Genomic DNA, 13,560 nt, shown 5'->3' with positions numbered 1-13,560 from the left:
CCAGGGATGGGGACTCCACCACCTCCCTGGGCAGCCCATTCCAATGCCAATCACTCTTGCTGGGAAGAATTTCTTCCAAATGTCCAGCCTGAACCTTCCCTGGCACAGTTTGAGGCTGTTCTGTTGCTGGGTGCCTGGCAGCAGAACCCAACCCCACCTGGCTCCATCCTCCCTTCAGGGAGCTCTGCCCTGAGCCTCCTCTGCTGCAGGCTGCACACTTGCGGCTCCCTCAGCCTCTCCTCACAGGGCTGTGCTCCAGGCCCCTCACAGCCTTGCTGACTGCTCTCTGTGCCTGTGCCCTGCCCCTCCAGGTCAAAAAGCACGTGCGCAGCTTCCACTCGGAGAAGATCTACCAGTGCACAGAGTGCGACAAGGCCTTCTGCCGGCCCGACAAGCTGCGCCTGCACATGCTGCGCCACTCGGACCGCAAGGACTTCCTGTGCTCCACCTGCGGCAAGCAGTTCAAGGTGAGTGACCTCTGACCAGGTCGTTCCTGGAGCAGGTGGAGAACATACAATGCACCAGGCTCGGGGCAGAGCGGCTGCAAGCTGCCCGCCACAAAAAGACCTCGAGGTCCTCGGAGGGGCTGTCAAATTAGCCTTAGTTTGACTCCTGCTGCTGTGGCTCAACAACCTCAGCGTGGCTTGAGGACAAACCTAAAGCCAAAGGGTTCTTGCTAAGCATGGAAGTGGAGGGGAAAAGCCAAAGAGAGATGTCTGAACAGCTTTGTGATGGCTGATGGTGTTCCCCCTGCTTGCTCTTTCCCTAGAGGAAGGACAAGCTGCGAGAGCACATGCAGAGGATGCACAACCCCGAGAGGGAAGCCAAGAAAGCCGACCGGATCAGCCGCTCCAAGACCTTCAAGCCCCGGATAGCCTCCACCGACTACGAGAGCTTCATGTTCAAGTGTCGGCTCTGCATGATGGGCTTCCGCCGCAGGGGCATGCTGGTGAGCCTCCTGGGCTCGGGTTTGGTGACTGACTGAGGAACAGGGATGGAATTGCAGTGGTTGGAGCAGAAGGATGCTGTGAGAGCAGGAGGATGCCGCAGCTGAGTTGAGATGGCCTCTTGTTTTTTGAGCCTCTTTGTCTCATCTCAGCAGAGAGGTTTCATTGCCTGCGTTCTATGTCCGGGTGTCACCAAGTAACGCTGGTTGATGTCCTGTATTTAACACAACAGGAGGTCAGTAGATTGCCTATTTCAGCCCTGCTGCCTCTGTTTTCCTGGCTGTCTTCCCTATTTTTTTGTTTTCTCCCTTCTCCAGGGGCCTCTCCTGGCCGTGCCCTGGAACTGCTGCTGTGCAAAGGCTGTTCTGCAGCCAGAGATCTCACATGCAAATATTTCACGAGGGATGGGAGGCTAGCAAAATCCTCCCTGGGCAGAGGTCCTCTACATTACCTCTCTGTCAGCTCCAAGAGAGCTCTGGCAAGCTATTTTACCCCCTCAAATCTTACTTTGATTAGAGAGACTGTTAATGAGATCAAGCAAGACCTTGTAACCTTCAGCAGCTGACTGCAAACACACAACTCTTGCAGCAGCAAATGCTTCCAGTGCTGCTGGCTGGCATCATTAGGCTTTTACTTTGGCTGTTAGCCATGTCTAGGAGAAAAAGCAATTCTTGGCTTCCAGCTGTAATATGTTCTCTTGCTCTCTATGTTTCTTTCTCCTAAGGTGAATCATTTATCAAAGAGACATCCAGACATGAAAATAGAAGAGGTGCCAGAGCTCACGTTACCCATCATCAAACCCAACAGAGATTACTTCTGTCAGTACTGTGATAAGGTATGTAAGGAAGTCACTCCTCAGAGGCTTAGCTCAGTCCTACACCTGTATGCAGCAAATTTGTCTCTGTGTAGAAACATCTGGCAGGAATTGCAGCACTTTTTTCTCCTGTGAGGTGCTTGCCAGCAACATTCCTTCAGTGCTGTCCAAAAAATGTTGAAGATGAAATGCACTTAGGCCAAGGCAGCTGAAGTTGAAAACTGCAGTTCTCTGCAGTCTTTGGAGCTGGGAAACTTAGTGTGGTCCAGCAAACAGTCACTCACTCGCCCCTAAGCCTGTATCACTTCCTGCAAGCTGGGACTGAGTGTCCTGTCTGTAATTCCTGAACACTCATTTCTCTTGGCTGCTGTATCACTGCTCAAAGTTAGTCACTAGCCTCTTGTAAGCTGCTTTCTTAGTCACATCCCAGTAATTCCCAGTGTTCACTGGAGCCTGAGGTTTCTTTGGGTTCCTGCTTACAATCCCCGGCCTGTGCTTCTCATGCATGAGGGCCTTTATTTACCAAGGAGTGGATTTCAGTTGTCTTCATCCTCAGTACATTCATCCCTGATGCCTCCTGTCACTTATAGGGAAAAAAGGTGGAAAGTTTGAAACATTGTTACAGAATATTCATAGAATGGCAGAATTATTTTGGTTGGAAAAGACCTTCAGGATTCACAGACTACACCTGGTTGAAAGAGACCCTCAAATGTCATCTTGTCCAACCCCTCTGCAGCCAGCAGGGACAGCTCCAACTAGATCAGGCTGCCCAGGGCCACATTGTTTAGCCCAGAGAAGAAGAGGCTCAGGGCAGACCTCATTGCTGCCTACAACTACCTGAAGGGAGGCTGTGGCCAGGTGGGGTTGGTCTCTTCTGCCAGACACCCAGCAACAGAACAAGGGGACACAGCCTCAAGTTGTACTTGGGGAGGTATAGGCTGGATGTTAGGAGGAACATCAGAGACAGAGAGAGTAATTGGCATTGGAATGGGCTGCCCAGGGAGGTGGTGGAGTTGCTGTCCCTGGAGGTATTGAAGCCAAGCCTGGCTGGGGCACTTAGTGCCATGGTCTGGTTGATTGGCCAGGGCTGGGTGCTAGGTTGGGCTGGCTGAGCTTGGAGCTCTCTTCCAACCTGCTTGATTCTATGATTCTATGGGGCCTGATCACCAACCATTATGTAACTCTCCCAGGTCTGGTGCTAAACCCTGGACCATTCATTTGTTGATGTGCCTTAAAATCAGTTAAACATGCTGCTCACTGAAGGTCAGGTTTGATGTGTTGTGCAAGAGTGGAGGCGTCAGCCCTCATGACAAACTGCAACTTCAGTGATCTGTGTGACATTTGACCCTTCATCAGTTTCACTGCCAATCTTTGCCCCTGCAGGTGTACAAGAGTGCCAGCAAACGCAAAGCACACATCCTGAAGAACCATCCTGGTGCTGAGCTGCCTCCCAGCATCCGGAAACTGCGTCCTGCAGGCCCAGGAGAGCCAGATCCCATGCTGAGCACCCACACCCAGCTGACAGGCACCATAGCCACCCCCCCAGTCTGCTGTCCTCACTGTTCCAAGCAGTACAGCAGTAAGGTATGGAGCTGTCTCAGAAGAAAGCCTCTCCCTGGTGATGATTTTCCATCACAGTCCCTGTCAGAGAGCAGAGCTCTTTTATTCTGCATCAGAGTGCTGGTGGCATGCTGTGTGCTGACAGTACAGGTGCAGCCTGCTTGGTTTAGGGCAAAAAGCTTCCCTAAATAGAGGGCAGAGCTTGAAAGATGACATGAAGTGTTACGAGAGTGTGATCACAAAGGGAAAAGCTTGGAAACTGCTCACTGGCAGTGACAAGGGAGAGTAGGAGAAGAAAGCACAGAAGAGGTGGCCTCTGGAGAAAGCCCCCAGAATATTTGGCTATGTCTGGGGCAATATTTCAGTATCAGCTCTAATCCTCAGCAGCTTTGTGATCTTTGTTTCCTTCTTGCTGAGCAGAGCATCCCATAGTGTGATTCTTTACAGAATCACAGAATGATTTGGATTGGAAGTGACCTGGAAGATCATCCAATTCCAATCTCCCTGCCATGGGCAGGGACACTTCCCCCCAGGCCAACTTGCTCAAGGCCCCTTCCAACCTGACTTTGAACACTTCCAAACTTAGAGCCTCCAAAACTTCTCTGGCAAACCTGTTCCAGCGCCTCAGCACTCTGGTGGGGAAGAATTTGTTCCTGACATCTAATCTAAATCCAGCTTCTTCCAGTTTGGAGCCAGTACCCCTAGTCCTGTGTCACTACTTACCCGTTAGAAGTCTCTCCCCAGCTCTCCTGGAGCCCACTTTAGGTACTGGAAGTCTGCTCTAAGGTCTGCCTGGAGCATTCTCTTCTCCAGGCTGAACAACTCTGCTGAGGAAGACCTGAAAGCTGCAGTGTGCAGGCCCCAGATGGAGTCCCTGGCCACCTTTCTAATGCTGTTTTCCCTCTCTGCAGACAAAGATGGTCCAGCACATTCGCAAGAAGCACCCAGAGTTCGCTCAGCTCCCTAACACAATCCACGCTCCACTGGCAACAGCTGTCATCAGCTCCACTCCTGCTGTCCTCACCACTGACAGCACGACTGGAGAGACTGTTGTGGTAAGGACTCGATTCACCTTAGAGCAGGCCAGTAGAGGGAAGGAAGCAGAAGCTGTCTTAGTGGTTTTTTTAAGTGCTAAGACATTGTTTGAGATCTCCTCTGCCCCGAAGCTCTGTGGTAGTTTTGCACTGCTGGGAATTACATATTTCTTTCTGGAGCTCTAAGGATTTGCTTTTTTCCCTACTCCCTTCACTTCTCCCAGTACTTAGTGGAAGGAACCTCCAGTGGCTGATCTCCACACTCTTAATCCATCAGCTGCTACCAAGCTGAGACTAGAAAAGCAGTTTTGTGTCCTTTAGTGGAGCTGGGATGCTTCATAGTTCAAAAAGACCTTATTAGCCATAGCTTAAAACATCTCCTTTGAAGACTGAAACTGGATAAAAGATTTTTCATTTGCTTGAAAATGGAAAGATTCAGCCAGGCTGCTGTTGGCTTCATAAACCTGATGGTTTAGGTGTGCTGGATGCAGGCAGTATCAAGAAACAGAGTTGTCAAGAAAGGCATTGCTCTGGCAGGGAAGGAGGAAAGGTGGAATACATCTGAAAAGCATTTTTGACTCTGGGAAATAACCCAGCTCTTGACAAAGGCAGGGGTTTTGTAGACTGAGTGTGATGCAAGTATGTGCTGATGGTCTGTGTCTCTCTCTCTCTACCTGCTCAGACAACAGATCTCCTGACACAGGCAATGACAGAGATATCCCAGACCCTGACAACAGACTATCGAACCCCGCAGGGGGATTACCAGCGAATCCAGTACATCCCTGTGTCCCAGTCCACGACTGGCTTGCAGCAACCCCAGCACATACAGCTGCAGGTTGTTCAAGTGGCCCAGGTGAGTAACCTGATGTGCTTTAAATCCTCTCCATATCAAGCCTCTGCTTTCTTGGGGCTGTAATCCAGGTGGGAGTGAGGTGGGGGTTGGTTTCTTTTCCCTACTATCAGGTGACAGGAGAGAAAATGGCCTGAAATTTTGCCAGAGGAGGTTTAGGTTGGAGATTAGGAACAATTTTTTGTTGCAAGAGTGGTCAGGGATTGGAACAGGCTGCCCAGGGAGGTGGTGGAGTCACCATGCCTGGAGGTGTGCAAGAAACCTGTGAGCATGGCACCTTGGGACACAGTTTAACGTCCATGGTGGCATTGGGCTGAAGGTTGGACTCAAAGATCTCAGAGGTCTGTTCCAACCTAAATAATGGTGTGATTCTATGGAAGTTTAAGGAGCAGCTCCAAAGAGTGGTGGAGGCTGGCTGTCTACACCTAAACTGATTGAGAGTGCAGAGGCTTCCCCCTGTAAGCATCATGCACTGAGCATAAGTAATCCTGCCAGTCTCAGTCAGCTGGCTGGAGACACATCAGCACAGCCCTAACTTCATTCTACCCATCAGGGCACCTCGAGTCTGCTCGAGGAAGGCTTTCCAGCCACTAGGAAAGTGGGTCAGTGGGTGACCCATTTTTGCAGTTGAAGCCTAATTTGTACTCTGTTCTCAGCGAGGCAGAGCCCAAATCTGTGCCTTCTTTTCCCTTTCACATCACCTATTAGAATATTCATTCTCTGTGATGATGCTCCACAGCCTCCTGAAAATAAACCCAGGGAGTAAGTGAGCTGAGGAAAACAGCTCTGGTAGCTGGAGGAAAACTCTGTAGCCTTCAAATCTGCTACCTGCTGGGGGAGGCTGAAACTGAGGCTCTGACCTTGTTGTGGTACACCTTTTATCGCAGGAGAAGTTTGCATGGCTGCTTCTGCAAAGAAGTGGAAATAGAAACCTCTGCTTTGGTTCTTGTTTTTCAGGCTACCTCACCTCACCAGTCCCAGCACTCCACAGTGGACGTTGGGCAGCTTCATGACCCCCAGACCTACACCCAGCATGCTATTCAAGTGCAGCACATCCAGGTCACAGAGCCATCCCCAGCAACTCAGCCATCCTCACAGGTACTGCACTCTTCTCTTGTAGGAAAGATTTTCCCTACCAGCCTGCTTAGCTGATGTCCTGCCTGTGCTGATGGAGGAGACAGTCTTCTCTGTGGCATTTGGAGGACCACAGATGAACATCTTATATGAACAAAGATGCTGAGGGGACTGGAACATCTCTCTTATGAGGAAAGAATTCCTCATAATTCTCTCAGAATTTGCCCTTTTCCAGACTAAAAAGACCCAGCTGAGGGGGATCTCATCAATGCTGATCAATACTCAAAGGGTTGGGTGTCAGGAGCATGGGACCAAGCTTTGTTCAGTGGTGCCCAGTGACTGGACAAGGGGTAATGGGCACAAACTGGAACATAATTTCCATCTAAACATGGGGAGGAACTTCTGTAATTGAAGGGTGATTGAGCCCTGGAGCAGGCTGCCCAGAGAGGTGGTGGAGTCTCCATCTCTGGAGACATTCCAAACCCACCTGGACATGGCCCTGGACACCTGCCCTAGGTGGCCCTGCCTTGGCAGGGGGCTGGACTCAATCTCTAGAGGTCACTGCAACCCCTACTATGTGATCTCCAAGATCATCAGTGATGTTCCTAGGGTGTATTGAGATGTACAGTGGTTTTGTTGTGGTGTGTGGTGGTTTGGGATGAGGTTTGTGATGTGCTTTTCTCCTAAGGGGGTTTACAAGGCAGAGACAAATGGGAATGGACAAAGCTGCAGCTCAAATAAAGTTAGCCACTTAAAAGGTGGAAAAGGAGTCTGGCATTCCTCAAATGTTTCAGGGATCTTCATGCTGTCGTGTAGCATTTAGCCACTAATCTCAGTCCTCTGCCACAGGCTCACTATGGAACCTTTGGCAAGTAACCTCCCCATGATACCTGCTTGCTAAGCATAGAGTGAAGCAAGCCTGGGGAGAGGGAGGAGATCTTTGTGGCTTTGTGCTCAATATGCTGTAGAACCTGCCCCTGGTTTCCCTTAAGCTTGTAAGAGAACAATCCTTCCTACACTGAGAACACCTGCACCTCTTTTTCACTCCTAGGTTGGGGGTCAGCCTCTGAGCCCCTCCTCACAGCAACCTCAGCAGGAACTCAGCCCCTCCCAGATGCAGACAGCCACAACAACCCCAAGCCAAGCCCTCCAGCAGCAGCAAGGCTCTTCAGTCCAGCACACCTATCTTCCCAGCACCTGGAACTCATTTCGGAGCTACTGTAAGTGTCAGCAGGAGCTCTTACCGGGAGCCTGCTCAGTGTGGGGCACTGTTCTGTGCTCCATTTCTCCAGCTACCAAATGGAGTAATAGTGTCAGAGCTCATTAAGCTTTGTCATTCATATTCATAGAGATCTGAGAAGACAGAATATTCAGAGAAATGAAAATGGTCTGCCACGATGTGATACATGATTTGGGCAGGTGGACTGGGCTCCTTTAGTCCTTCCAACTGCTATTTCAGGCCTGAAATCTTACTGATATAAGGCATTATCTTTCAAAGTGGTCTCTGAGATTGACTGAGGGTCTTGATTCTCTAATTTGCTTTCTTTAGCCTCTGAGATTCAGATGATGACCATTCCCCAAGGCCAGTACGTGATCACAGAGACCGCCGTAGGCACGCCAGTCACCACTGTCAACACTGGGCAAGTGAAAGCAGTGACTCAGGTAAGGAAAGCAAGCATGGCCTATTTTTCCTTCATCCAGAACAAGATATCAGGCTCAAAGCACTGAGTTTGAAGGCTACAGGAATCATAGAATGGCTTAAGTTGGAAGTGACCTCAGAAATCATCAACCTCTCTGCCATGGGCAGGGACACCTTTCAACTAGATTCAGCTGCTCAAGGCCTCATCCAACCTGTCCTTGAACACCTCCAGGGAGGGGACATCCACAGCCTCTCTGGGCAGCCTATTCCAGACTCCCAACACCCTCATACTTCTTCCTAAGAAGTCTAAACCCACTCCCCCCCAGCTTCAAACCATTCCCTCTTGTCCTATAGCCAAAGTGGTGACTGGGGCACAGAGATTTAGCACTGATTAGCTTTAGAAATATTTATAACTTAAACTGAACCCATTCAACCAAATTCCAGAAGTTTCTGGGGACATTTTCATGGTTTTCTGTCACCTGAAAGATTGCAAAAGAACTTCTGCTACCTCAATTAATCCAGCCTAAGAGGCTGTGCTGTGTGGATACTGGGCACTGGAATTGCAGCTCTTGCTAGAACCCAGGGAGAAGGGAAACCACTTTCAGAATAGCTGCATTAAAAAATCACTGTTTTGATTTGTTGTGATGGGTTCATTGTGTCATTAACTTAACCTTTTGTAAGCTAACCAAATGCAGAGCAGTGCAAAACAAAGGGCAAGGCTTTTGTTGCTCTGGAATTGATTTAGATGGAATTTAATTTCATCAGTTGATACCAAAATGTCTTCCAGCACAGCCCCAGGGAAGCTGCAGAGCATTAGGACAGAGAAAGTAGAGAAGATGCAAGGATCATTACTCACTTTTTATGTCCCCGTGCAGACTCACTACGTGATCTCTGAAGGTCAGCCCGATCTGGATGTCAAACAAAGCTCCTCCCTCTCCAGCGAGGTGCCGGTCGGCGTTTCCCAGCCGCCCGCCCACGCGGATCCCCTGGAATCCCAAACCAGCAGCCAGCAGCAAACCACCCAGTACATCATCACCACCAGCACCAACGGCAGCGGTGGCAGTGAAGTGCACATCACCAAACCAAGAACTTTCCCAGCAGAGCACGAGTGAAGAAGCCTCCTGCTGCCACTTGTAGCGGTCACACCTCCCTGTAAGCCCAGCCAGCTGGGTGTCCTGGGGCTCAGGATGTTTCCAATCATATGCTCACTTTTCAACTAAGATCATGGAGCTCTTGTTAATGCTTTCAAGAAGGTTTAAGTCCCCAGCAACCACGAAGAAGTACCGTCAGAGTCCTTCTGGGATGCTCTTTTGTGCAGCTTTTAACAAAGAGGACAAGAGGAGAAGTGAAACCTCTGCTTGCTCTGGACTTTGTGGCATGTCTGCTGACCCTTCATTTTCCTTTCCAGAAGTGTCTCCAGTAAACAGCCCTTCATTTCAATTGCCTGGGGTGAAGCTTGCCTACCTGAAGGCTAACTGGCAAATTATGTTGTATGTTTAAACAAAAAGATAACATGTTCGGTGCCAGAGCATGGCAGAACTGCTTCCTGTGTCTGTGTCAGCAGCCAAGGTGAAAGGGAATAAACCAGCTCACCGTGGGCAGACTGGAGGAGAGTGGCAGCAGAGCAGTGGTGCTGCCTGGGGCTGGGTGTGCAGTGAAGATGTGCTGAAGCAGTCCCTTAAATTATTCTCTTTCCAGCCCTCCAGAACTGTTTACATGCTGCTTGCCCTACCCTGTCTCACCAAGGCGTTCCAGAAGGATGGACAAGTGGAGTCTTAAACCCTGTGTGACATCACAACAGCACATCAGGGTAGTGTGGAGCCACTCTCCTCTCTTCCCTCCTCCAGCAGTTGCAGGGAAAATTGCCTTTCTGCCTGTAAACAACAAAAGAAGGCTCAGCTTAGCCTGCACAGCAGCTTCTGCTGTGGCCTAGAGACAGTCAAGCCAGGAGAAGATGAGGGTACAGGAGCACACCTCTGAAGCAGCAGCATTGTCATCTCTGTTGCCACCATACTTCTCCCCTTGAAGACTGGCCAGAGAGTTGGTCACATTCACCTTCCCCCCAGCCTCGTTACCAATGCACTGTAATTCCTTTGGGCAGCTCCAGGGAGCGACGAGCCCTGGACTCAGGAAACACACAACACCCATGCCAGTGGACCACTATTGATGGGACACAGAAAGCCATCTGGGAGGGTTGCCTGCTTTTGGCAGACCTGGTCTGTGTACAGAGCTCGTGTTTAGGGACCAGGAGAAAGGGAAAGAAGCTTTTCTCTTTGAAGGCAGTGAATTTCTTCTTCTTTCACATAGTTCTCTTCCACAGGTGTCATGTTGGTTGGTTATTTAATGCATTCTGGTAGCTGCAAGAACTCAAGTCCACTGACCCACCCCCCTGATGGGATATACTGTGTATGTCTAAACCTCTGTTCAAACTCATCCCAGAATGTCTGTGGGAAATAGGATGCATTTATTTATAAAACAAAAGCAAAGAAGGAGGTTTTGTCTGAACAGCCCTTGGGACTGAAGAACCTTTTCTCTTGTGCTGCACAGTGTGCATCTGGGGCTCTTGAGCATAACTGCTCCCACAGATGCAGGTGAGGCTCACCCATCTGGATGTTTACAGGCTGAGGTGTTAATTCCATTATTGCAGGGTTAAAGCTCTTCAATGTGAGAGAAGTCCACACTCAGAGTGGACAAGAGGAAGTCTGGTGGCTTGGGGGCAAAGCCTTTTGTGGCAGGTATTGCTTTGGTAATTAACATATCTGTTAATGGGGACTGTGCTTGATGAGATAAACTGGATTGAAAACTCCAGCAAGCTCAGGACTGTTTCGAGGTAGCTTGGAAGTGACTTGCCCAAAAGTGAAATAATTTGTGCCTGGGTTTTTGCTTCTCTTGCTCTACCACCACAATGAGATTGATGATGTTAATGAGGACCAGAGATAACCTTTGGTCAAGTGCAGTGCTGAGTGTCCTGAAATTCAGTGGATTTGGGAGCTTCAGCAGCATGACCAAGGGAGTGCAGGTCCCACTGGAATTGAGTTCCTGAGGGCTTTTGAATTAAGACTTTGGGCCTTGAGATGATGTTGGTGTGGGAGAAGAGAAGGGAGAGTTGATCTGGGCTTTCTTTAGGCTGCTAGGTGATTTCATAACGAGTCAAAAACGGTGAGGAGCTGGAAGATAGGAGACTTGGAAATGGGATATTCCAGGTGGATGCTATCCCCCAGAAGCAATTCTGAAGTCATAAAAGCTCTGTAGTCTTTATAAATGGGCACCAGACTTGTTCCTTTAAGGACACTGCAGATGTGGGGCTTAAAAAAACCACTTTGCTCTATTTAGCTTTGGAAAGGATCAGAGAGTGAGGAGAGTTGTACCAGTTATTTAAAGCTGAGAACTGCAAGGTGTTCCAGAGACTGATTTTATAGCAGCCTCTCTGAAGTCAGATCTTCCTTAGCAGATTTTCTCCTGGGCCTCAATGCAACAGCAGTGTACTCAGTACCCACACTACATGTTTCATGGTGTCCCCAGTTAAATAAACTCCTCGTTGCAAAGGAAGCATCCCTGGAAATGGAAGTGTCATGAGTTTCCCATCCTGAGGCAGAAGAGGATTGCACAGATGGCAGGGGGCTGCTTTTAGAGAGACGAGCTAAGAAAGACAACAGTTTGCATGGATTAGTTCATTTCCAATTTCTGCAGTGCAGAAGGTATAGGATTAATTCTTGTTCATTTGAAACCAGAGCAACCCAAAGATCTATCCCTTAGGTTATGTCCTACAGGAGCTTTACTCCAGAGTCCTTTTGGTTGCCTGCAAGGGTTGTTATTTTGCTCAGCGACAGGCACTGCTGCAGGCTCTGTGGAGGCCTTGTGTTCCTTGTAGGTGTTTTGGGGCTGATTCTGTATTTTCCTGGAGAGACAAAAAAAAAACCAACCAACAAAGAAACAAACCCAAACAACTAAACAACCAACACACCCAAGCACCCTGAATTTGCACCTCTCGAACTGCTCGGGCTGTTTTGCTCTGCCCCTTATTTAACTGTGTCTGTTTGTTGTACATTCAGTGACTGTTCTCGTGTTCATAGTCTTGTGCGACCTGGCAGGTGTAAAAAAGAGAAAGACAAAAAAACCCCAACAGCAACCACCCTGAAATTAATAAATCTTTTTCTGTCTTCTTTGGTTTTGTAGAAAAGCAAACTCTGTGTGTATGTTCACTGGGGGCATGGGCGGGGGTGGTGAGCGAAGGAAGGGGGTAGTGAGCGAAGCAAGGTAGTGGTGAGCAAAGCAGGGGGGTAGTGGTGAGCGAAGCAGGGGGGTGGTGAGCGAAGCAGGAGGGTAGTGGTGAGCGAAGGAAGGGGGTGGTGAGCGAAGGAAGGGGGTGGTGAGCGAAGCAGGGGGGTGGTGAGCGAAGGAAGGGGGTGGTGAGCGAAGGAAGGGGGTGGTGAGCGAAGCAGGGGGGTGGTGAGCGAAGGAAGGGGGTGGTGAGCGAAGGACGGGGGGGGTGAGCGAAGCAGGGGGGTGGTGAGCGAAGGAAGGGGGTGGTGAGCGAAGGAAGGGGGTGGTGAGCGAAGCAGGGGGGTGGTGAGCGAAGCAGGGGGGAGGTGAGCGAAGCAGGGGGGAGGTGAGCGAAGCAGGGGGGAGGTGAGCGAAGCAGGGGGGAGGTGAGCGAAGCAGGGGGGAGGTGAGCGAAGGAAGGGGGTGGTGAGCGAAGCAGGGGGGTGGTGAGCGAAGCAGGGGGGTGGTGAGCGAAGGAAGGGGGTGGTGAGCGAAGGAAGGGGGTGGTGAGCGAAGCAGGGGGGAGGTGAGCGAAGCAGGGGGGAGGTGAGCGAAGCAGGGGGGTGGTGAGCGAAGGAAGGGGGTGGTGAGCGAAGCAGGGGGGTGGTGAGCGAAGCAGGGGGGTGGTGAGCGAAGCAGGGGGGTGGTGAGCGAAGCAGGGGGGTGGTGAGCGAAGCAGGACGGTGGTGAGTGAAGCAGGGGGGTGGTGAGCGAAGCAGGAGGGTGGTGAGCGAAGCAGGGGGGTGGTGAGCGAAGCGGGGTAGGGGTGAGCTAAGCGGGGTCGTGGTGAGCGAAGCAGGAGGGTGGTGAGCGAAGCAGGGGGGTGGTGAGCGAAGCAGGGGGGTGGTGAGCGAAGCAGGGGGGTGGTGAGCGAAGCAGGGGGAGGTGAGCGAAGCAGGGGGGTGGTGAGCGAAGCAGGGGGGTGGTGAGCGAAGCAGGGGGGTGGTGAGCGAAGCAGCAGAGGTTTTGTTCAGTATCTTTATCAGCGGTCTGCGTGAGGGGATCACTCTCAGAGGTGACACCAGTTGGGCAGGAGCGTGGATGTGCTGGAGGCAGGAAGGCTCTGCAGAGGATCTGCACAGACTCAATCCAGTTGTATGAGGTTCATTAAGTCTGCAGTTGGGCTTCCCTGCGAGGGTGACAGCGCACTGGCACAGGCTGCCCAAGGAGGGTGTGGAGTCTCTCTGGAGGTGTTCAAGCCCTGCCTGGATGTGTTCCCGTGCGATCTGGTACAGAAGGTCCAGCTCTGGCAGGGGTTGGACTGGCTGAGCTCTGGAGGTCGCTCCCAGCCCCTGACACTGTGCGCAGGGAGGAGTTGGCGCTGCTGTAGCTGGAGCAACCTGCGGCCTTTGGGACACGCTTTAGCGGGCGGTTGGCCT

The 13,560-nt window shown here is 50.8% G+C and overlaps 1 protein-coding gene across 4 annotated transcripts in view; it reads left to right on the top strand.

Annotated features, from left to right (window-relative positions):
- Positions 1–12,103, top strand: part of PRDM10 (PR/SET domain 10) — a 46,953-nt gene extending 34,850 nt beyond the window's left edge. For all 4 annotated transcript variants that reach the window (XM_064173402.1, XM_064173403.1, XM_064173400.1 and 1 more), the window contains 10 exons: positions 312–467; positions 770–949; positions 1,672–1,782; positions 3,145–3,345; positions 4,233–4,376; positions 5,038–5,208; positions 6,163–6,303; positions 7,331–7,499; positions 7,829–7,941; positions 8,794–12,103. In XM_064173402.1, coding sequence (XP_064029472.1) covers positions 312–467; positions 770–949; positions 1,672–1,782; positions 3,145–3,345; positions 4,233–4,376; positions 5,038–5,208; positions 6,163–6,303; positions 7,331–7,499; positions 7,829–7,941; positions 8,794–9,030 — 1,623 coding nt within the window. In that variant the 3' untranslated portion in view covers positions 9,031–12,103. The remainder of the gene's footprint in view (positions 1–311; positions 468–769; positions 950–1,671; positions 1,783–3,144; positions 3,346–4,232; positions 4,377–5,037; positions 5,209–6,162; positions 6,304–7,330; positions 7,500–7,828; positions 7,942–8,793) is intronic.
- Positions 12,104–13,560: the final 1,457 nt, after the last annotated feature.

Source organism: Pogoniulus pusillus, chromosome 38 (genome assembly GCF_015220805.1).
Source record: "Pogoniulus pusillus isolate bPogPus1 chromosome 38, bPogPus1.pri, whole genome shotgun sequence".
In the NCBI taxonomy this organism is placed as follows: domain Eukaryota; kingdom Metazoa; phylum Chordata; class Aves; order Piciformes; family Lybiidae; genus Pogoniulus; species Pogoniulus pusillus.
The sequence above is the reverse complement of the archived record's forward strand: the minus strand, read 5'-3'. Positions and strand labels throughout refer to the sequence as shown.